Source organism: Drosophila miranda (genome assembly GCF_003369915.1).
Source record: "Drosophila miranda strain MSH22 chromosome Y unlocalized genomic scaffold, D.miranda_PacBio2.1 Contig_Y2_pilon, whole genome shotgun sequence".
Taxonomy (NCBI): domain Eukaryota; kingdom Metazoa; phylum Arthropoda; class Insecta; order Diptera; family Drosophilidae; genus Drosophila; species Drosophila miranda.
Window position 1 is genome coordinate 32,142,083 of NW_022881614.1, and position 23,332 is coordinate 32,165,414.

A 23,332-nucleotide genomic window follows, 5' to 3' on the forward strand; every position below is an offset into this window, starting at 1 on the left:
ATGTGGAATGTGCTGGCTGCTGGCGATGGGCAAGCACTCGTACAGTTGTGCCTTCGTTGCTCTGAGATGTTAGTGTAACAGAATTCTGTTACTAACAGCCGGAGCGGCCCAACTTGTTACAACTTGCCACTTCCAACGACATTTTCTTACAATTTACCCATAACAAATTGCCTCTTGGAATAACGAGCACCCACAAATGGAGCGTTCTCATTGAACTTCGACTTTTCTTCATTAGTCAAAGAGGCTAGACAGCTGCTCAACTCAAGTGCCGATTCCCAGATAACGAAACATTAATTTACTTTGTCATGCACTCATTTCACGAAGGTAATTGAAACTTTTTGAACAGCCCGCGGATGGAAACAGCAACCGCAACAGCTAGAGGGCGCTATTTTTATACCCGATACTCAAAATGAGTATTGGGGTATATTTGATTTGAGGTAAAAGTGGATGTGTGTAACGTCCAAAAGGAATCGTTTCCGACCCCATAAAGTATATATATTCTTGATCAGCATCAATAGCCGAGTCGATTGAGCCATGTCTGTCTGTCTGTCTGTCCGTCTGTCCGGCCGTCCGTCTGTCCGTCCGTCCGTCCGTCCGTCCGTCCGTCCGTCCGTCCGTCCGTCCGTACGTCTGTCCGTCTGTCCGTCCCCTTCAGCGCCTAGTGCTCAAAGACTATAAAAGCTAGAGCAACGATGTTTTCGATCCAGACTTCTGTGATATGTCACTGCTACAAAAATATTTCAAAACTTCGCCCCGCCCACTTCCGCCCCCACAAAGGACGAAAATCTGTGGCATCCACATTTTTAAAGATACAATAAAACCAAAAACGCAGAATCGTAGAGGATGACTATATGTTTTAGAATGTAAGATCTCAACCAGATCGTATAATTATTATAGCCAGAATCAAGAAAACAATTTTATTCTTTCTCGCTCTGTCTCTCTCTAACACACAGGTTTCATGGTCGGTTTTGCCAATTGCAAAATATGAGTTCAAGGATGACAGAACCTATAAGACCCAGAGCAACCAAATTTGGTATCCACACTCCTGTGATATCGGACCTTGACCGTTTCGTGTCCAAATTTCGCCACACCCCCTTCCGCCCCCGCAAAGGCCTAAAATCTGGGGCATCCACAAATCTCAGAGACTATTAAGGCTAGAGTAACCAAATTTGGTATCCGCACTTCTGTTAGATCTCACTATAAAACGTATATCTCAGAATTTCGCCCCACCCCCTTCCGTCCCCACAAAGGAAGAAAATCTGTTGCATCCACAATATTGCACATTCGAGAAAACTAAAAACGCATATCTATCTCCCCTGGTTTACAAGACCAGTGCTCTGCCACTGAGCTAAAGAGGCTTGAGTGACGCGCGTGGCAAAAGCAGTAAATAACGAGGGGGAACGTTGTGAGTTGCTGCGGAGACCGCAACTCTACATTTATACCCGATACTTAGTCAGTATGGCTCTCCTCCGGCAGACGCCGCTAATATTAAACGACACGACAAAGAGTGCGTGCGAGAGAGACAGAAAATCAGTCTGAGCGTGACGTCGTTTGATATATTTTTGTAGCAGTGACATATCACAGAAGTCTGGATCCAAAACATCGTTGCTCTAGATTTTATAGTCTTTGAGCACTAGGCGCTGAAGGGGACGGACGGTCGGACGGTCGGACGGACGGACGGACGGACGGACGGACGGACGGACGGACGGACGGACAGACGGACAAACAGACAGGGCTCAATCGACTCGGCTATTGATGCTGATCAAGAATATATATACTTTATGGGGTCGGAAACGATTCCTTCTGGACGTTACACACATCCACTTTTACCACAAATCTAATATACCCCAATACTCATTTTGAGTATCGGGTATAAAAAGCCGAAATGCTGTCTTTATACCACACGTTGTCGTCGTTTCGTCCCATTTTCCCGAATTTTCACATTCAGTTTGTCTGCAGCTTCTGTGCCGAGAGTACTTTGATACCAAAAACTATTCAAAACTTGCATAATTTGTGACTCCAAGAACTGTAAAAATGAAAACTCCACTCAGCCAGAAGATTGGCTTCTTTGCCGAATACTATCTGAAGCTCAAAGAGCAGGCCGGAGTCACCTGCGAAACGGATATATCCAAGATATCTGGATTTAGCGAAGACGAGGAGCGCGTGGCCTATGTGGATCAGCTGGCCTGGGTGCAGGCAGGGGTTGCCAACCTGCTGGTGAGACCGGAATTCGATGGCAAGAGTGCCCCTCTGGCCGCGGAGATCAAGGAACGGGCCACGGCTGCCTTCAAGGGGAAGAAATGGCTGGAGGCCATGGTGCTCTATACCAGGAGCTATATGTCATTGCCCAATGCGAATGGTGAGATGTTCCTAAAATGGTTTAAAATTAAGTGTAATACATATGTGCGTGTTTCTGGTATCGAACAGTTGCTGAGATCCGTATTGTGCTGGCCAATCGGTCTGCCACTCTGTACCACATGCAGAAATATAAGTGTCGACGGTCGATAGTTGACCGCGATAGGCGATCTAGTATTTAATGTATATCGATAGATGGTGAATTTCCAGCCACGAATGAACGGGCTACCGCTATTTTCGGCTACCACGAGGTGCTGCCATAATTTTAATAATAATAATAATTCATCTAAGAAACGTAAGCACTGTTGTGGAGCAGCTGCGTTTCAGATATGGCCGACCGGAGCAGCTTATACGCAGCCAGCTGAGTGGAATACGAGAGGTGCCCAATATTTCGGAGCACAATCTGGCGAAGATTATTCCCTTTGCAGCCCGAGGGAGTAATCTGACTGCCTTCTTGCAGTCAGCGAGGGCAGATCAGCATTTGGGGAACCCAACACTTTTGGAAGAACTTGTGGCCAAACTCCCTACAAGCAAGCGAGTGGAGTGGGCAAGGCATGCTGCAACGATTATACCTTTCCCAACTATTATGCATTTTAGTGCGTGGTTGACGGAGTACGCTAACGTGGTGTGTACTATCGTGGACATTGAAGGGAAGGAACCAAAGCGTCGATTGCTACATGCTAGCATCGACTAAGACCGAGGCGAGCAGCAAGACAGCCGTCTCAGAGGTTTTCCAATCTGTGGAGGGCAACATGCAGTTAAAGGCTGCGGATACTTCAATGGAGCTTCTCCACCAGACAGGTGGGGGTACGTGAGGAGGCATCGACTATGCTTTTCATGCCTACGAAGTGGTCACATGACTAGATCCTGCAATTCGCATGGTGAGTGTCAAGTGAATGGATGCAGAAAGAGGCATCACCGTCTGCTACATGGTGGAGACAACGAACGTGGAAGGTCGCCGCAACGAGGCGGTGAGAAAAGCTACAGCCAGCGAAACCAGCAGACAGCAGTTTCTAGACGTAGCCTGGACGGAAGGACTCCGCAGGCGGATGCACCCGCACAGAGGATATTAAATTGTGTCGACGCAGAAAGAGGCCGCCTACTGTTTCGTATACTGCCAGTAGCGCTGTACGGAGCAAACCGACGGGTGGATACATACGCACTCTTGGATGAAGGATCATCTGTTACGATGATCGACGATTCCCTCAGAAAGGATCTGGGCGTGCAAGGTGAGCGTCGACATCTGAATATTCAGTGGTTTGGAGGTAGATCCTCCAGGGAGCTTACCAGCTTGGTAAGCCTGCAAATCAGTGGAGCAGGCAAGCCAATCCGCCATGCGTTGCGAAACGTGTATTCCGTTTCGAACCTGAGCCTGCCGATGCAGACTCTACACCGACGAGATGTTCAAGGCGTGTAGGCGGCCCTACAGCAACGCAGTGCCGAAGATACTCATTGGACTGTATCACGGACACCTAGGATTTCCACTTAGATCGAGACGGTTTGCCAGACAGGGACCGTATGCGGCTGCAACCGAGCTGGGCTGGGTTGTCTTTGGGCCGGTAAGTGGGATACCAAACATGCCTTCACCACGGTCTTTCCTCCTAGCTGTGTCACTGGAGAACACTATTTAGAGGATGGTGGAAGACTATTTCGATGTCGAGAACTTCGGCGTGAAGCCCGCGCCACCAGTTGCAGGCAACGACGACGAGCGGGCGAAGATACTCGAAGATACTACCGTGAGAGTGGGCCAACGTTACCAGACAGGACTAATATGGAAGGATGACCACATTGTGCTGCCACGGAGCTATGATATGGCGTACAAGCGGTTGGTCAACGTCGAGAAGAAGATGAAGCGCAACGGGTCGTTCGCGCAGGAATACACCAGGATCATCAAGGATTACGTGTCTAAAGGATACGCTCGACGTCTGGAGCCTAACGAGGTTCCAGTGGAAAGCGACAGGCTATGGTACTTGCCACACTTTGGAGTCGAAAACCCGAACAAGCGGGGTAAGATTCGGCTGGTTTTTGACGCTGCAGCCAGAGTTGGAGGAACATCGCTAAATTCGGCGCTGGCCAAAGGGCCTAAACATTATAAACCCTTGCCAGCTGTGCTCTTTCATTTTAGAGAAGGTGCTGTTGGAGTCTGTGGTGACATCAGGGAGATGTTCCATCAGGTCCTGATCCAACCCGAAGACAGATGTTCCCAACGGTTTCTGTGGAGAGATGGCGATGACAGAAGAGATCCTGATATCTACGAGATGATCGTAATGACCTTTGGAGCAGCCTGCTCGCCAAGCGCTGCGCATTACGTGAAGACTGTGAATGCTGAACAGTTTCGACATTCGGATCCAAGAGCAGTCAAGGCCATCATCGACTGTGATTATGTGGATGACTATGTGGACAGCTTTGCTACCGAGAGCGAAGCCATCAGCGTATCTATCCGAGTGAAGGAGATACATGCGAACGCTGGATTTGAGCTGTGCCAGTTTCATCCAGCTCACCAATTGTGGAGACGGCATTGGGCCCACCAGGACGAAGCGCGAGCTTCGGATGGAATGAGGCTGAACAGAAGATTCTTGGAATGTGTTGGCAGGCAGCCACGGACGACTTCAGGTTCACTGTGAAGTATCATCGAGTTCCAACCAGCGTATTGAACGGCGGTCGAGTCCCTACCAAGAGGGAGTATTTGAGCTTGGTCATGTCCACGTTCGATCCCCTGGGATTCCTGTGTTGCCTTATGATAACAGCGAAGTTGCTGCTACGAGAGATTTGGAGGCAGAAGATCCAGTGGGATGAACCACTTCCGGACGAGATATACAAGGCCTTTGTGAACTGGCGCAAAGAAATGGACGCCGTGGGACAGTTCCGATGTCCTCGCCATTACTTCGGGCGTGGACGTTTCCGAACGAGGGGCGGTCGACAGAAGACGGCAAGGCGGTCGCCAGTGGAAGCGACATTCGAGGACTGGCGCCATACATAGATGGCCATGGAGTTCTGCGAGCATACGGCAGAGTGGATGCCGCATTGTGTTTGCCATACAGTGCGAGGAGGCCAATAATCCTGTCACACAAGCACAGTCTTACGGAGATGATTGTGCATCATTTCCACGCCAAGATGAAGCATCAAAACGTGGATGCTACGATTGCGGAGATCCGAACAAGGTTCTCGATTACGAAGCTGAGACGTGTACTACGGAAGACGATCTCAGCATGCAACGTGTGCAAGTTGCTTCGGGCGCGGGCTGCGCCGCCAATAATGGGACCCCTGCCGAAGGATCGCCTGGAGGCCAATGGCTGGCCATTTAAGAATTTGGTAAAAGTATCGCGGCACACGGAGAAGCGCTGGGTCGCCCTTTTCACGTGCCTGACGACCAGGGCGATACATCTGGAGTTGGAACATGACCTGTCAACTGATTCCTGTATAATTGCGATACGGAACTTCGTCTGCCGTCGAGGCCCAGTACATAGACTGCGCAGTGACAACGGCAAGAACTTCATAGGAGCTGACAGGGAAGCCAGACGATTTCGAGTGTTCGAGTCAGAAAGGATTCAGAGTGAGCTATCTGGTCGAGGCATCGAGTGGGTTTTCAATTGCCCAGTGAATCCATCTGAAGGAGGAGTGCGTGAAGAAGATTCTGCGCTACACACTGAAGGAGATAGCGCCGAGGGATCACGTACTGGTGAGTTTTCTGATCGAAGCAGAGAACATTGTGAATTCGCGTCCGTTCACCCACTTGCCGGTGGATGCGGACCAAGAAGCCCCCTGACGCCAAATGATCTGATCAGAGGATTAGCTAACCTGCCGGACACGCCTGGCGACGATGTGGAGCTGCCCAAGGAGTGCGCTACACGCAAGCAGTGGCGTATAGCGCGACTAATGAGGGACCGTTTCTGGAAGAGGTGGGTCTTGGAGTACCTGCCTACACTTGTGCGCCGAGAGAAATGGTGCCAGAGGACGGAGCCGATTCGCCAGGGTGACATGGTCTTCATCTGCGATCCAGCCTGGCCCCGAAGAGAGTGGCGCAAGGGCATCGTGGAAGCCGTTTACAAAGGAGTCGATGGAGTCATCAGACGCGCTAGTGTGCGCGTGAATGACAGCGGCCTATCTCGGATTATGATGCGTCCCGTCTCCAAACTTGCGGTTTTGGATTTGAGTGAAGCGGTTCTTCACGGGGTCGGGGATGTCGACGGTCGATAGTTGACCGCGATAGCCGATCTAGTATTTAATGTATATCGATAGATGGTGAATTTCCAGCCACGAATGAACGGGCATATTTTCGGCTACCAAGAGGTGCCGCCATAATTTTAAGCTTCACTTTTACTGTCGAGAGGTTAAAGCAGGAGGACAAACTGCGGTAAGATTATTTGGCAACATTGTGCTAGGTTATGACCGATGTATTTATAGAATAAAACAGAACCAGTGCCAGTACCGGCAATCAGCCAGCATAACTGCTAGCGCGGATTTAATTGGTGCTATTAAAGGCAACTCCGCGGGACCATAGACAATAAGTAAGGATATAGAAAGTGTGGACTTCTCCACAGGTAAGAGAATTATTCTGACTTATTTCCAGGGAGTGCCTGATCGATATCCGAAGAGCCATCGACCTGGGCTACCCCAAGGATTTGATCTACAAGCTGTACGAGCGACGCGCTCGATGCTACATGGCCCTCAAGGACTATCCCCATACGATTGAAGCCTTCAAGTGAGCTCAAACTATCAGCTGACCTGCTATGCTCCACTTTACCATTCACATTTACCTTTCACCTAGAAAGTGCATTACAGCCATGGACGACTCCGCACTCACATCCGAAAAGAAATCCAAACTAAATCTGGATGCCATGACTATGATCAAAATGCTGCAGCAAGATCCGCGCACGGCTAAGCAGGCGGCCAAGCAACAGAAGCAGAAGATCGCCCTCGACCAGACCACAGCTCTGCCGGCGGAGAAGGAGTATGTGAGTCCCCTGGTGAGGATCGATCGCAGCCCGCAGGAGGGACGCTTTGCCCGGGCCGCTGCGGATGTGAAGGCCGGCGAGGTGCTGCTCGTCGAGCGGCCGTTTGTGTCCGTCCTACTGGAGAAATTCGCAAAGAGCCATTGCGAGAACTGCTTTGTGCGGTGAGATGGTGGGAGAACCTAATAGAGATCTTCTGATTACATGTGTTCCCCTCCAGGAGTGTGGTTCCTGTGGCCTGTCCTCGCTGTGCCGATGTCATATACTGCTCGGAACAGTGTCGGGACGAAGCGGCCAAGAAGTACCATAAATATGAGTGTGGCATCGTGCCCACCATTTGGCGATCGGGTGCCTCCATCAACAATCACATTGCGCTGAGGATCTTTGCCAGCAAGCCCATGGAATACTTTCTGCAATTGAAGCCCACTATTGATAAAGAACTCTCGCCAGAGGAGCTGCTAAGGTGAGTCCAATATGCATTTAACAACGGACTTAAATTCGAAAGGTTTCTCAGTCTCCCCAAGGACGATTTCCCAAGGACAAGCGCCCGCCGTCGAACTTCTTCCAGCACGTTCTGATGGCCCGATTCCTGACCAAGTGCCTGCAGGCTTCTGCCTACTTTGGCCCCCAACCCAAGCCGGAGCAGGTTCGAGCCATTTGCTCACTGGTGCTGCGAAGTCTGCAGTTCATCCAATTCAACACCCACGAGGTGGCGGAACTGCACAAGTTCAGCTCGACGGACAGGGAGAAATCCATCTTCATTGGCGGCGCCATCTATCCCACTTTGGTCCTGTTCAATCATTCGTGCGATCCCGGTGTCGTGCGCTACTTCCGGGGCACCACGATCCACATCAATAGTGTGCGGCCCATCAAGGCAGGCCTCCCCATCAACGAGAACTACGGACCGATCTACACGCAGGATAAGCGTGAGGAGCGCCAGGCCAAGATGAAGGAGTTGTACTGGTTCGAGTGCTGCTGCGATGCTTGCATCGACAACTGGCCCCTGTTCGAGGACCTGCCCCGGGACGTGATCCGTTTCCGCTGCGAGGCGCCTAACAATTGTGCGGCCGTAATCGAGGTGCCCCCCAGCTGCAATGACTTTATGGTCAAGTGCGTGACCTGCGGTGAGGTGACCAATATCCTAAAGGGACTCAAGGTAATGCAGGACACGGAAATGATGACGCGCACAGGCAAACGGCTCTACGAGACCGGGGACTATGCCAAGGCGCTCCAAAAGTTCATCGACCTAATCCGCATCATGTACGATGTGCTGGCCCCACCGTTCCCCGATTTCTGTGAGAGCCAGCAGCATCTGAAGGACTGCTTCCTCAACCTAGGCAATGTGTACAAACTGGATTGATTCAAAGCTACTGCCCCTCAATTAATTTGATTACTATTTCTGTTCGAAATGTTTATTACAAACGTGTTTTACTGGAAATATTACAGCAGATGTTTCCTTAGGGTTTCCACTAGTGGTAGCCACAGCGCCCACGATGGATTTTACTGCACCCGGCCACATTGTGGTGGGCGAAGTAGCAGCAGCGATAGCAGCTTATCGTCGACCGCCAGCCCCAAGCTGCAAATTGAAACGCAAACAGACTGAAACGAGGGGGAACGTTGTGAGTTGCAGCGGACACCGCAACTCTACAGTTATACCCGATACTAAGTCAGTATGGCCCTCCTCCGGCAGACGCCGCTAATATTGAACGACACGACAAAGAGTGCGTGCGAGAGAGACAGAAAATCAGTCTGAGCGTGACGTCGGGGGCTGCGTAGCCAGTGCAAACTGATTTGTTCCTTTTGGCTATAAAAATGATCTGATCTGATCCAGATTCAGCAATCTGATAGATATGGTCATTATCTATGATTCTGCGTTTTTAGTTTTCTCGAATCTGCAATATTGTGGATGAAACAGATTTTCGTCCTTTGTGGGGGCGGAAGGGGGTGGGGCGAAATTCTGAGATATACGTTTTATAGTGACATCTTAAAGGAGTGTGTGTACCAAATTTGGTTACTCTAGCCTTAATAGTCTCTGAGGTTTGTGGATGCCTCAGATTTTCGACCTTTGCGGGGGCGGAAGGGGGTGTGGCGAAATTTTGACACAAAATGGTCAAGGTCCGATATCACAGGAGTGTGGATACCAAATTTGGTTGCTCTGGCTCTTATAGGTTCTGAGATCCTTGAACTCATATTTTGCAATTGGCAAAACCGACCATGAATCCTGTGTGTTAGAGAGAGACAGAGCGAGAAAGAATGAAATTGTTTTCTTGATTCTGGCTATAATAATTATACGATCTGGTTCAGATTTTGCACTCTAGAAGATATAGTCATCTTCGACGATTCTGCGTTTTTAGTTTTCTCGTATCGTCGAAATTGTGGATGCCACAGATTTTCTCTCGCTCTTATAGTCTTTGAGCACTAGGCGCTGAAGGGGACGGACAGACGGACAGACGGGCGGACGGACAGACGGACAGACAGACATGGCTCAATCGACTCGGCTATTGATGCTGATCAAGAATATATATACTTTATGGGGTCGGAAACGATTCCTTCTGGACGTTACACACATCCACTTTTACCACAAATCTAATATACCCCAATACTCATTTTGACTATCGGGTATAAAAATGACCTCGAACCCACTCTCTCTCAATATTTAATCTGGACAAGTTACTTTCGTCCACATCCCCCGTTCCGATAGCCGTAATCCCTCTGATCTCTCAGATAGCATCTCTCAACCGGCTCGTTCAAGATCCATGGATTTTTGGTGGTGGAAGTAGGTCGATTGCTGATTGTGGGTGGTGCGTATGGTGGTATATAAGTCGGAGGATGTGCTTCTGAAGTCGTTGTTGTTTTGGGAGCTTCTGTTGTCGTTGTGGTTTTGGGAGCTTCTGTTGTCGTTGTGGTTCTGGGAGCTTCTGTTGTCGTTGTGGTTCTGGGAGCTTCTGTTGTCGTTGTTGTGATCTGATCATTTTTTGTGATTGAAGGTTCTTCTGCGGATCCTGCACTCATAGCATTTTCAGTGGATGCTGGAGTCGCAGCTTCTTCTGGGGATCCTGCACTCGTAGCTTCTTCTGTGGGTGCTGCAGTCGTATCATCTCCTGTAGGACTGGGCGTCGTAGGTTCTTCTGTGACTACTCCAGTCGTACCTCCTTCAGTGGGGCGTGGAAAATCCACTGGGAACTCGGGCCTTATATCCTGTGCATGAGCACCAACTAAGAGCACCAGCAGAAGCCCAGCGAAACCGGAAATGTAAGCGTCAACTGCATTTGAGCGCGATGTGTTGTCGTAAGCTGATTGCATTCAACTGAAACTGATCGTCAGACCCTCTGAGCTAAGGTAGTTTCAGTCGGAGCTTGCTTGGCCCTCCGTAATGAGTAGACAACAGCGAAAATTACGAGTGCTGAGGGCAGCTCGAGTCGCTGATAAGAGAACACTGCCAGGCGCAACGGGCAATTAGGATGACAAGCACTTTGACCCATTTAATGAAACTTGAATGCTTATTGAATGCCACTTGTATAGAACGGATGTGATTCAGAAGTACCTCACACGTGGGTGGTATCTGGTGACGCATGTCACGCATCTATTTCTTTCAGTGTAGCCTGGCAATTGCTTATCAGAACTTGAGGTGAAATTGACAATTGTGAAGCGCACAAATTGCTTGCGGGTGGCTGACCCCGCGTGCGCAACCCACCTTTTTTTTTAGGGTTTAAGTTACCAAGCTACCCGTGAGTAGCGTGGGATTATTTGGCCGCCCGCCTTTTGAAGGTGGAAATTGCCAAGTCAAAGAATAGAAGATGTTGGAGTACTGTTTATAGCTTTACATCAATTTCGTCGATGAAGTCAATTAGTGTTTGGTACGCGCTGATGTTTTCTTTTTCAAAGAATTTGTAAATATCATTATATTTTCTTAGAGATGGGAAGTTTTGCCTTGTTGTGTTGTACTTTGTACAATTGAAAATTAATGCGAGGCGTTATCGATACTATCGCATGTATCACATATGTTACTAGGAACTACATGCATTTTGGCGAGAGTGTGCCTATCGAATGCGTTACCACTAAGCAGTCTGTTGATTCTTTTAGCGTCAATGGCTTTAAGCTTAGTTTTATTTAGGAACCACGGCTTGGATGATGTTGAGTGGAAAAGCGAGCAGTAACCTCGGTTCTTGATACTAGCAAACTCGCCGTATTCTCTCTCCCATTCTGCTTTTAAGATTCTGTGTATTTCGCACATAGCGTCTTTAAGGTTCCATTTAACCACTGTGTATTTTCCTCGTCTGTGGTCTTCTTTGGCTGCTGCGTCAACTGAAGTGTTCTGAGGGATGTTAGCGTGTCCGGGAATGTAGTGAACCTCTACAATTCTTAGATGTGGATTTTGTTGGATCTTTTCTCTGATTTTGTGGGCGATAGAGTTATCCTGAATGTTCTTCGCCAGAATGAGGGCCCCGTCTCTGCTGTCTGTCAGGAGCGCGACACGAGGAAAACTGTACAAAATAGCATGGTCTAATGCCTTCTCGATAGCAAGGAGCTCGGCGGACAACGAGGAAAGGGTTTTGTGCGTGTAATAGCTATCTAAAAAAGCTGTCCTATCGTGCAGGAAAGCGGCGCTGGAATGCCCATCTGCGACTGACCCATCCGTTTAATAGATTTCAAAACCACCCTTTGTCAGCTGATCCTTCTTTTCCCCGTGGAGCAGCATGATACCTGCCTGGTCTATAGCGTGCTTGTTGGGTGCAGAACCCTTGAAAAATTCTAAGTCGGAGCTAATTTTAGTGCAAAACGAAGCTGTGTTCTCGAAAACCTCAACTCTATCTATTATGCTGCCAAACTCCCGATATGCCTTAGCGTAGCCCGTGTTTAAATCCCTATTTGCTGACACTGTTTCACTTGCTGGGAGATTAAATGCAAACACCTTAACCAACTCTTTCGCCGCCAGGAATCTCATCCTGTAGTCCGGGGGAAGTTCTCCTGCCATGTGATATATGATAGGAACGGGAGTGCAGATTATCAGACCCAGCGACTTTCTGAGGTGATGGTTGCAGTGGGATTTGATTTTGGCCGAGGCAGATTTGGACAGGTTGCAGAATGATGAGCACGCGTACTCTAGCCTACTTCTGACAAATGCCTTGTAAAATATAAGCCCTTTTTTGGGGCTGATACCATAGTGACACCCACTGAGTAATCTGAGAAACGCACAGTTTCTGTTCGATTCCGAGATGGCCAGATCAATGTGACCAGAGGCTGAGTTGTTTGCTGAGATAGTCCTGCCTAGGTATTTGATCTGCTCTACTTGTCTGATCTCAACTCCTTGATGCGAGACATTTAGCGCAGCTCTACTAATGTTGAAGTAAATCACTTTAGACTTCACCGGATTGAATGACAGGTTTAGCCTATTGCATTTTTCTTCGAACTTATCTATACTGTCTGCCAGCACCCCCTTCGCAATGGATACGTCTTTATGAAAACAAACTATGAAAAAGTCATCAGCATACTGAAACAGTAAGCAGTTATGACTGTTAATATCATGTAGTTCGGCTGTGTAAAGGTTAAAAAGGGTTGGGCTGAGACAGCTACCCTGGCTAACACCTCTGTTCACCTCTACCTCGCTTTTGCCCTTTATGAGAATTTGTCTGTTAAGGAAGCTGGAGATCCAAGCCGTGAGGCTTGTATTGAACCGCATATCCCTCATCCTGTGCTCGAGTGTGTCCACTCTTACGCAGTCGAACGCTCTTTGCAAATCTAGGCAAGCTGCGACAACCTGACAACCCCTCGCCTTCAGCGCCAGAACTTTGTTGATAAGGTCGTTGATGCAAAGAGCCGTGGACCTGTTTCTCCTGAAGGCATAGGACCCGGCAGCAGGTCACAGTTTGCTATGTGATTGTCCAACTTCAACTTTATCAACCCCCTATGGATTTAAACAGCGTGTTAATCAAACAAATCGGCCTATGGTTTTGGAAGGAAGTAGGGTCTGCATTCTTCTTGGGGATGGGTACCACTTTTATCCTGCGCCAGACTTCAGGGATGACGCCACTCAGCCATACTGTTGGAATACGCCTATTCCCACATTCAAATAATAACATTAAATACTATTAAATAATACTATCGATATATTAAGTATTATTATGTAAAGTTAGTCTGGTCACACTTGAAGTGTCCACTTCCTCTTTCTTTTGTGTGATCTCGAATTGAGTGTGTGGACCGGTGTTGCAGCAAAAAGTAATCAAGAAATACATAAATAATCTTTAAAGAAAAATATAACTTGGTACTGTCATTCGTTTACTAATTGTCATAGCTAGTTATCCAATAGGTTATGGGCCCAGTCCACGCCAATTTAAATAAATTAAATTAATAACAAATAGTTGTAAAATTAGTTCCGCGTGCGTTCTTGTATAGTTTTTTTTTTTTGTAGTTTGTGTGTGTAAGAAAATGGAAAGAAATAAGAAACATATTAAGCCTTTTTGTGGCGAGAAATATTCTATATGGAAATTTAGAATCAGAGCTTTGTTTGCTGAATTAGAGGTGCTCCAAGTAGTCGATAACATAATGCCTAACGCAGTAGATGATAATTGGAAAAAGGCAGAGCGATGTGCGAAGAGCATTTTAATTCAATATTTAGGCGACGCATTTCCAAACTTCGCGGCAGGCGACATTTCGGCACGTAATATTCTGAAGAATTTAGACGCCATATATGAGCGTAGAAGCCTTGCGTCGCAATTAGCTGCACGTAAACGTTTAATAACACTCAAAGTCTCAAGTGAAATGACACTTTCGAGTCATTTTGTTATTTTTGATGAAACAGTGAGTGAGTTGTTAGGGGCGGGCGCTAAAATGGATGAGATGGACAAAGTGGCACATTTGCTGCAGACTCTACCTTCAACCTATAATGGTGTCATCACGGCAATCGAAACTTTGTCGGATGAAACTCTATTATTAGCGTTTGTAAAAATAAATTGTTCGACTACGAGACCAAATTAAGAAATGAAAGTACTGATACAAGTAGTAAAGTCATGAAGGCAGTTGTAAGAAATAATAACAATTTTAATAATCGTAAAACGTTTGGATCTAGAAACACACGGCAAAAGATATTATTTAAGGGAAAAGCTAGAAGTAACATTAAATGCCATCACTGTGGCAAAGAAGGGCACATGAAAAAAGACTGTTACCAGTTTATAAGGTTAAATCAAAATAAAGAAAATTATAAACATAATAAACAAGCTAAGCTTGCAGCATCGGGCCACGGGTTCGCATTTATGATGCGGAAAATGACAAAGAGTGATCAAATAAATAATGAACTCGGTTTTATACTCGATTCTGGTGCAACGGATCATTTGATCAATGATGACTCGCTGTACGCCGATTGCATCGAATTGGAGCAGCCAATTAAAATCGCTGTGGCAAAAGAAGGCGAGTTTTTATATGCCACTAAGCGTGGAATTGTGCGGCTGCACAATGGACACAATATCACACTGGAGGATGTGCTATACTGCAAGGAGGCAGCAGGAAACCTCATGTCTGTCAAGCGTCTGCAACAGGCAGGGATGTCAATTAAGTTTGACTGGGGTGGTGCCTCCATATCAAAAAATGGAGTAATTGTTGTTAAATATACAGGTATGTTGGATATATCTGTAGTCAAATTCCAAGCATACAGTGTAGATGCTAGGAACAAAAATAATTATCGATTATGGCATGAGAGGTTGGGGCATATAAGCAATGCAAAATTGCTTGAAATAAAGAATAATAATTTATTTAATGACAGTAATCTTCTTGTTACTTTAAAAATATCAGATGAAGTTTGTGAGTCATGTTTAAATGGGAAACAGGCTAGGTTGCCATTTAAGCAATCTAAAGATAAAAGTTATATAAAACGACCCTTGTTTGTAATACATTCAGATGTATGTGGCCCCATTAAACCAGTTACACTAGACGATAAAAATTATTTTGTGATCTTCGTAGATCAATTTACACATTGTGTAACCTATTTGTTAAAATATAAATCAGATGTATTCAATGTATTTAAAGATTTTTTAGCAAAGAGCGAGGCTCATTTTAATTTCAAGATTGTCAATTTTTACATTGACAACGGTAGAGAATACCTGTCGAATGAAATGCGTGAGTTCTGCGTTAATAAAGGAATAAGTTATCATTTGACAGTGCCACATACACCTCAGTTGCATGGTGTTTCGGAGCGAATGATAAGAACCAAATTAAAAAAGGTAAATTTGATGAAAAATCATTCAAAGCTATCTTGATAGGGTATGAACAAAATGGACTCAAATTGTGGGATGTCATTAAAGGAAAAGTTATTGTTGCAAGAGATGTTGTAGACGAGACTAATATGCTTTATTCTAGAGAAGTAAAATTTGAAACAGATTTCCCGAAAGAGAGTAAGGAAAGAAGTCAACAAGAATTCCTGAATGAGAGTAAGGAATCTGATCAGCTTAATTTCCCGGATGATAGTACGGAATGTGGAATCCTGAATGAGAGTAAGGAATGTGATCAGTTTTATTTCCCGAATGATAGTACGGAATGTGGAATCCTGAATGAGAGTAAGGAATGAGATCAGTTTAATTTCCCGAATGAAAGTACGGAATGTGAAATCCTGAATGAAAGTAAGGAATGCGAAAAGCTGAATTTTCCGAATGAAAGTAGGAAAAGAAAAACTGATTTCCTGAATGATAGTATGGAATTATATATCCCGAATGAGAGTAAGGATTGTGAAAAAGCTGATCAGCCAGATAATTGTGGTGAAGAAAATAAGGATACTAATATAATTAGTAGAAAAAGTGAGAGGTTAAAGTCTAAGCCGAAGGTGTCTTATAAAGAACATGATAAAAGCTTTAACAAATTTGTTCGGAGCAGAACCCAGCCGATTAGCTGCTTGCCAAATAGCACCTAATTCTTGGCCCTCAGCCGCTTATTTTGTTTGTTACTTATGTCTATGTCACTCATTTGTTTGTTAAAGCTTTGCGCTTGCTTGCCCTGCTAAACGCTCTCTGCCAGCTCGCTCTTCGCTATCTCCGCTTTGCGTCTGCCTACCGACGTCGGCCGAGCGAAGCTGCGCTTAGCGATCGGAGCGGCAATGTAAAGGGCAGGCAAGCCACACTTGCAATTTGGATGTCACGCATTAAAGAACATATCGTAATTTTATTTCTGCGCCGAGTTTTATTTAATTCGAAATAATTAGTCGGCCGATTGGGGATAAAAAACATTATCTCCACAAAATTTATATTAAATGCCCATTAAATGTTTGATGAAGTTCCAAATTCTTTTGATGAAATAAATTTTAGGAATGATAAATCTGATTGGGAGGAGGCAATAAATACAGAGTTAAATGCCCATGAAATTAATAACACCTGGACAATTATAAAGAAGCCAGAAAACAAATATATTGTAGACAGTATATGGGTATTTTCCATTAAATATAATGAACTAGGAGTCCCAATAAAATACAAAGCTAGACTGGTTGCAAGAGGATTTACTCAAAAGTACCAAGTAGACTATGAAGAAAAATTTGCTCCCTATGCTAGAATTGCCAGTTTTAGGATCGTACTATCATTGGCAGTCCAGTTTAATTTGAAAGTCCATCAGATGGATGTTAAAACAGCTTTCCTCAATGGTACATTAAGTGAGGAGATATATATGCGGCCTCCTCAGGGCGTATCATGCGGTGCTGGGCATGTATGCAAACTGAACAAAGCCATTTATGGGCTCAAACAAGCAGCTAGATGCTGGTTTCAAGTATTTGAGCAAGCATTGAAAGAATTCGATTTTGTAAACTCTCCCGTGGATCGTTGCATATATATTCTTGATAGAGGTGACATAAAGAAAAACATATATGTATTATTATATGTTGATGATGTAGTAATAGCGACAAGGGATATGGATAGAATGAATAATTTCAAAAAGTATTTAAGCGAAAGATTTAGAATGACTGACTTAAATGAGATAAAACATTTTATCGGTATCAGAGTAGAAATGTTTGAAGACAAAATATATTTGAGTCAAGCTGCATATGTAAAAAGAATTTTAAATAAATTTAACATGGATAGTTGCAATTTAGTCAGTACTCCATTACTATATAAACTAAATTATGAGTTACTTATCTCAGATGAAGACTGCAATGCTCCATGTCGTAACCTTATTGGCTGTTTAATGTACATAATGCTGTGTACACGACCAGATTTAGCTGCCGCTGTAAATATCTTGAGTAGATATAGTAGCAAGAACAATGCTGAGTTATGGCAATGTTTAAAAAGGGTTATTAGATATTTAAAGGGAACTATTGATAGGAAGCTTATATTTAAAAAGAATACATCATTTGAAAATACATTAGTTGGCTCTGTAGACTCCGATTGGGGTAGTAATGAGATTGATAGAAAAAGTACAACGGGTTATTTGTTTAAAATGTTCGATTCCAATTTAATTTGTTGGAATACAAAAAGACAGAATTCAGTGGCAGCTTCATCAACTGAAGCTGAATATATGGCCCTATTTGAAGCTGTAAGAGAAGCTTTATGGCTAAAGTCTCTTCTAAATAGTATTAATCTTAAACTCGACAAACCCATTAAAATTTATGAAGACAACCAAGGCTGTATTAGCATTGCAAATAATCCCTCATGTCATAAAAGAGCAAAGCATATTGATATAAAATATCATTTTTCAAGAGAACAGATAGAAACTAATGAGATTTCTCTTGAGTATATTAATACAGACAACCAACTTGCTGACATCTTCACGAAGCCACTACCTGCTGGAAGATTTGCGGAACTGCGGAACAATTTAGGACTACTACAAGAAGAATGATTCCAGTTTAAGGAAAACATGAACATGATGCTTTATTAACAAATTTATTACATTAATTCATATTTAATTTTTTTTTATTTTTTTTTTGTTTTTGATTCGAACCAAAAGAACCAATGAATTGTTAAAGTAATTTAATTTTATGTTAATCTAATTTTAAAGTGATCTGATCGGGTTTTTCTGGGTTTTCCCCGTATCCTTAGAGCAAATGCTAGATCACATAACACTTCCCAGAATGCACACCAACCACATTAGAATAACAATTGAATGTTACCTTTTTGATTTAATGATGAAAACATTTTTTTTTTGTATGATTTTGATGATTAATGTTATTTTTGAGGGGGGCGTGTTGGAATACGCCTATTCCCACATTCAAATAATAACATTAAATACTATTAAATAATACTATCGATATATTAAGTATTATTATGTAAAGTTAGTCTGGTCACACTTGAAGTGTCCACTTCCTCTTTCTTTTGTGTGATCTCGAATTGAGTGTGTGGACCGGTGTTGCAGCAAAAAGTAATCAAGAAATACATAAATAATCTTTAAAGAAAAATATAACTTGGTACTGTCATTCGTTTACTAATTGTCATAGCTAGTTATCCAATAGGTTATGGGCCCAGTCCACGCCAATTTAAATAAATTAAATTAATAACAAATAGTTGTAAAATTAGTTCCGCGTGCGTTCTTGTATAGTTTTTTTTTTTTTTGTAGTTTGTGTGTGTAAGAAAATGGAAAGAAATAAGCAACATATTAAGTCTTTTTGTGGCGAGAAATATTCTATATGGAAATTTAGAATCAGAGCTTTGTTTGCTGAATTAGAGGTGCTCCAAGTAGTCGATAACATAATGCCTAACGAAGTAGATGATAATTGGAAAAAGGCAGAGCGATGTGCGAAGAGCATTTTAATTCAATATTTAGGCGACGCATTTCCAAACTTCGCGGCAGGTGACATTTCGGCACGTGATATTCTGAAGAATTTAGACGCCATATATGTGCGTAGAAGCCTTGCGTCGCAATTAGCTGCACGTAAACGTTTAATAACACTCAAAGTCTCAAGTGAAATGACACTTTCGAGTCATTTTGTTATTTTTGATGAAACAGTGAGTGAGTTGTTAGGGGCGGGCGCTAAAATGGATGAGATGGACAAAGTGGCACATTTGCTGCAGACTCTACCTTCAACCTATAATGGTGTCATCACGGCAATCGAAACTTTGTCGGATGAAACTCTATTATTAGCGTTTGTAAAAATAAATTGTTCGACTACGAGACCAAATTAAGAAATGAAAGTACTGATACAAGTAGTAAAGTCATGAAGGCAGTTGTAAGAAATAATATCAATTTTAATAATCGTAAAACGTTTGGATCTAGAAACACACGGCAAAAGATATTATTTAAGGGAAAAGCTAGAAGTAACATTAAATGCCATCACTGTGGCAAAGAAGGGCACATGAAAAAAGACTGTTACCAGTTTATAAGGTTAAATCAAAATAAAGAAAATTATAAACATAATAAACAAGCTCAGCTTGCAGCATCGGGCCACGGGTTCGCATTTATGATGCGGAAAATGACAAAGAGTGATCAAATAAATAATGAACTCGGTTTTATACTCGATTCTGGTGCAACGGATCATTTGATCAATGATGACTCGCTGTACGCCGATTGCATCGAATTGGAGCAGCCAATTAAAATCGCTGTGGCAAAAGAAGGCGAGTTTTTATATGCCACTAAGCGTGGAATTGTGCGGCTGCACAATGGACACAATATCACACTGGAGGATGTGCTATACTGCAAGGAGGCAGCAGGAAACCTCATGTCTGTCAAGCGTCTGCAACAGGCAGGGATGTCAATTAAGTTTGACTGTGGTGGTGCCTCCATATCAAAAAATGGAGTAATTGTTGTTAAATATACAGGTATGTTGGATATACCTGTAGTCAAATTCCAAGCATACAGTGTAGATGCTAGGAACAAAAATAATTATCGATTATGGCATGAGAGGTTGGGGCATATAAGCAATGCAAAATTGCTTGAAATAAAGAATAATAATTTATTTAATGACAGTAATCTTCTTGTTACTTTAAAAATATCAGATGAAGTTTGTGAGTCATGTTTAAATGGGAAACAGGCTAGGTTGCCATTTAAGCAATCTAAAGATAAAAGTTATATAAAACGACCCTTGTTTGTAATACATTCAGATGTATGTGGCCCCATTAAACCAGTTACACTAGACGATAAAAATTATTTTGTGATCTTCGTAGATCAATTTACACATTGTGTAACCTATTTGTTAAAATATAAATCAGATGTATTCAATGTATTTAAAGATTTTTTAGCAAAGAGCGAGGCTCATTTTAATTTCAAGATTGTCAATTTTTACATTGACAACGGTAGAGAATACCTGTCGAATGAAATGCGTGAGTTCTGCGTTAATAAAGGAATAAGTTATCATTTGACAGTGCCACATACACCTCAGTTGCATGGTGTTTCGGAGCGAATGATAAGAACCAAATTAAAAAAGGTAAATTAGATGAAAAATCATTCAAAGCTATCTTGATAGGGTATGAACAAAATGGACTCAAATTGTGGGATGTCATTAAAGGAAAAGTTATTGTTGCAAGAGATGTTGTAGACGAGACTAATATGCTTTATTCTAGAGAAGTAAAATTTGAAACAGATTTCCCGAAAGAGAGTAAGGAAAGAAGTCAACAAGAATTCCTGAATGAGAGTAAGGAATCTGATCAGCTTAATTTCCCGGATGATAGTACGGAATGTGGAATCCTGAATGAGAGTAAGGAATGTGATCAGTTTTATTTCCCGAATGATAGTACGGAATGTGGAATCCTGAATGAGAGTAAGGAATGAGATCAGTTTAATTTCCCGAATGAAAGTACGGAATGTGAAATCCTGAATGAAAGTAAGGAATGCGAAAAGCTGAATTTTCCGAATGAAAGTAGGAAAAGAAAAACTGATTTCCTGAATGATAGTATGGAATTATATATCCCGAATGAGAGTAAGGATTGTGAAAAAGCTGATCAGCCAGATAATTGTCGTGAAGAAAATAAGGATACTAATATAATTAGTAGAAAAAGTGAGAGGTTAAAGTCTAAGCCGAAGGTGTCTTATAAAGAACATGATAAAAGCTTTAACAAATTTGTTCGGAGCAGAACCCAGCCGATTAGCTGCTTGCCAAATAGCACCTAATTCTTGGCCCTCAGCCGCTTATTTTGTTTGTTACTTATGTCTATGTCACTCATTTGTTTGTTAAAGCTTTGCGCTTGCTTGCCCTGCTAAACGCTCTCTGCCAGCTCGCTCTTCGCTATCTCCGCTTTGCGTCTGCCTACCGACGTCGGCCGAGCGAAGCTGCGCTTAGCGATCGGAGCGGCAATGTAAAGGGCAGGCAAGCCACACTTGCAATTTGGATGTCACGCATTAAAGAACATATCGTAATTTTATTTCTGCGCCGAGTTTTATTTAATTCGAAATAATTAGTCGGCCGATTGGGGATAAAAAACATTATCTCCACAAAATTTATATTAAATGCCCATTAAATGTTTGATGAAGTTCCAAATTCTTTTGATGAAATAAATTTTAGGAATGATAAATCTGATTGGGAGGAGGCAATAAATACAGAGTTAAATGCCCATGAAATTAATAACACCTGGACAATTATAAAGAAGCCATAAAACAAAAATATTGTAGACAGTAGATGGGTATTTTCCATTAAATATAATGAACTAGGAGTCCCAATAAAATACAAAGCTAGACTGGTTGCAAGAGGATTTACTCAAAAGTACCAAGTAGACTATGAAGAAAAATTTGCTCCCGTTGCTAGAATTGCCAGTTTTAGGTTCGTACTATCATTGGCAGTCCAGTTTAATTTGAAAGTCCATCAGATGGATGTTAAAACAGCTTTCCTCAATGGTACATTAAGTGAGGAGATATATATGCGGCCTCCTCAGGGCGTATCATGCGGTGCTGGGCATGTATGCAAACTGAACAAAGCCATTTATGGGCTCAAACAAGCAGCTAGATGCTGGTTTCAAGTATTTGAGCAAGCATTGAAAGAATTCGATTTTGTAAACTCTCCCGTGGATCGTTGCATATATATTCTTGATAGAGGTGACATAAAGAAAAACATATATGTATTATTATATGTTGATGATGTAGTAATAGCGACAAGGGATATGGATAGAATGAATAATTTCAAAAAGTATTTAAGCGAAAGATTTAGAATGACTGACTTAAATGAGATAAAACATTTTATCGGTATCAGAGTAGAAATGTTTGAAGACAAAATATATTTGAGTCAAGCTGCATATGTAAAAAGAATTTTAAATAAATTTAACATGGATAGTTGCAATTTAGTCAGTACTCCATTACTATATAAACTAAATTATGAGTTACTTAACTCAGATGAAGACTGCAATGCTCCATGTCGTAACCTTATTGGCTGTTTAATGTACATAATGCTGTGTACACGACCAGATTTAGCTGCCGCTGTAAATATCTTGAGTAGATATAGTAGCAAGAACAATGCTGAGTTATGGCAATGTTTAAAAAGGGTTATTAGATATTTAAAGGGAACTATTGATAGGAAGCTTATATTTAAAAAGAATACATCATTTGAAAATACATTAGTTGGCTCTGTAGACTCCGATTGGGGTAGTAATGAGATTGATAGAAAAAGTACAACGGGTTATTTGTTTAAAATGTTCGATTCCAATTTAATTTGTTGGAATACAAAAAGACAGAATTCAGTGGCAGCTTCATCAACTGAAGCTGAATATATGGCCCTATTTGAAGCTGTAAGAGAAGCTTTATGGCTAAAGTCTCTTCTAAATAGTATTAATCTTAAACTCGACAAACCCATTAAAATTTATGAAGACAACCAAGGCTGTATTAGCATTGCAAATAATCCCTCATGTCATAAAAGAGCAAAGCATATTGATATAAAATATCATTTTTCAAGAGAACAGATAGAAACTAATGAGATTTCTCTTGAGTATATTAATACAGACAACCAACTTGCTGACATCTTCACGAAGCCACTACCTGCTGGAAGATTTGCGGAACTGCGGAACAATTTAGGACTACTACAAGAAGAATGATTCCAGTTTAAGGAAAACATGAACATGATGCTTTATTAACAAATTTATTACATTAATTCATATTTAATTTTTTTTTATTTTTTTTTTGTTTTTGATTCGAACCAAAAGAACCAA

The 23,332-nt window shown here is 42.9% G+C and overlaps 1 protein-coding gene and 1 pseudogene across 1 annotated transcript; one reads left to right on the top strand and one right to left on the bottom strand.

Annotated features, from left to right (window-relative positions):
- Window positions 1-1,997: 1,997 nt before the first annotated feature.
- On the top strand, window positions 1,998-8,718 carry LOC117193497 (annotated as a pseudogene).
- LOC117193498 (cell wall protein DAN4-like) lies at window positions 8,708-10,640 on the bottom strand. The gene is made up of 2 exons (XM_033398248.1): window positions 9,986-10,640; window positions 8,708-8,883 (listed from the first exon to the last, which is right to left on the bottom strand). Exons 1-2 carry the CDS (start codon window positions 10,608-10,610, stop codon window positions 8,777-8,779), a joined length of 732 nt encoding a protein of 243 aa, XP_033254139.1. The 5' UTR covers window positions 10,611-10,640; the 3' UTR covers window positions 8,708-8,776.
- Between the last annotated feature and the right edge of the window lie 12,692 nt (window positions 10,641-23,332).

What these genes read in the sequence shown, in the direction of transcription:
- LOC117193498 (XM_033398248.1), bottom strand. Translation starts at nt 10,610, where the DNA reads ATGCAATCAGCTTACGACAACACATCGCGCTCAAATGCAGTTGACGCT. An exon ending in TCGGAACGGGGGATGTGGAC is followed by an intron (nt 8,884 to 9,985) that starts GAAAGTAACTTG and finishes TTCAATTTGCAG; the next exon opens with CTTGGGGCTGGCGGTCGACG.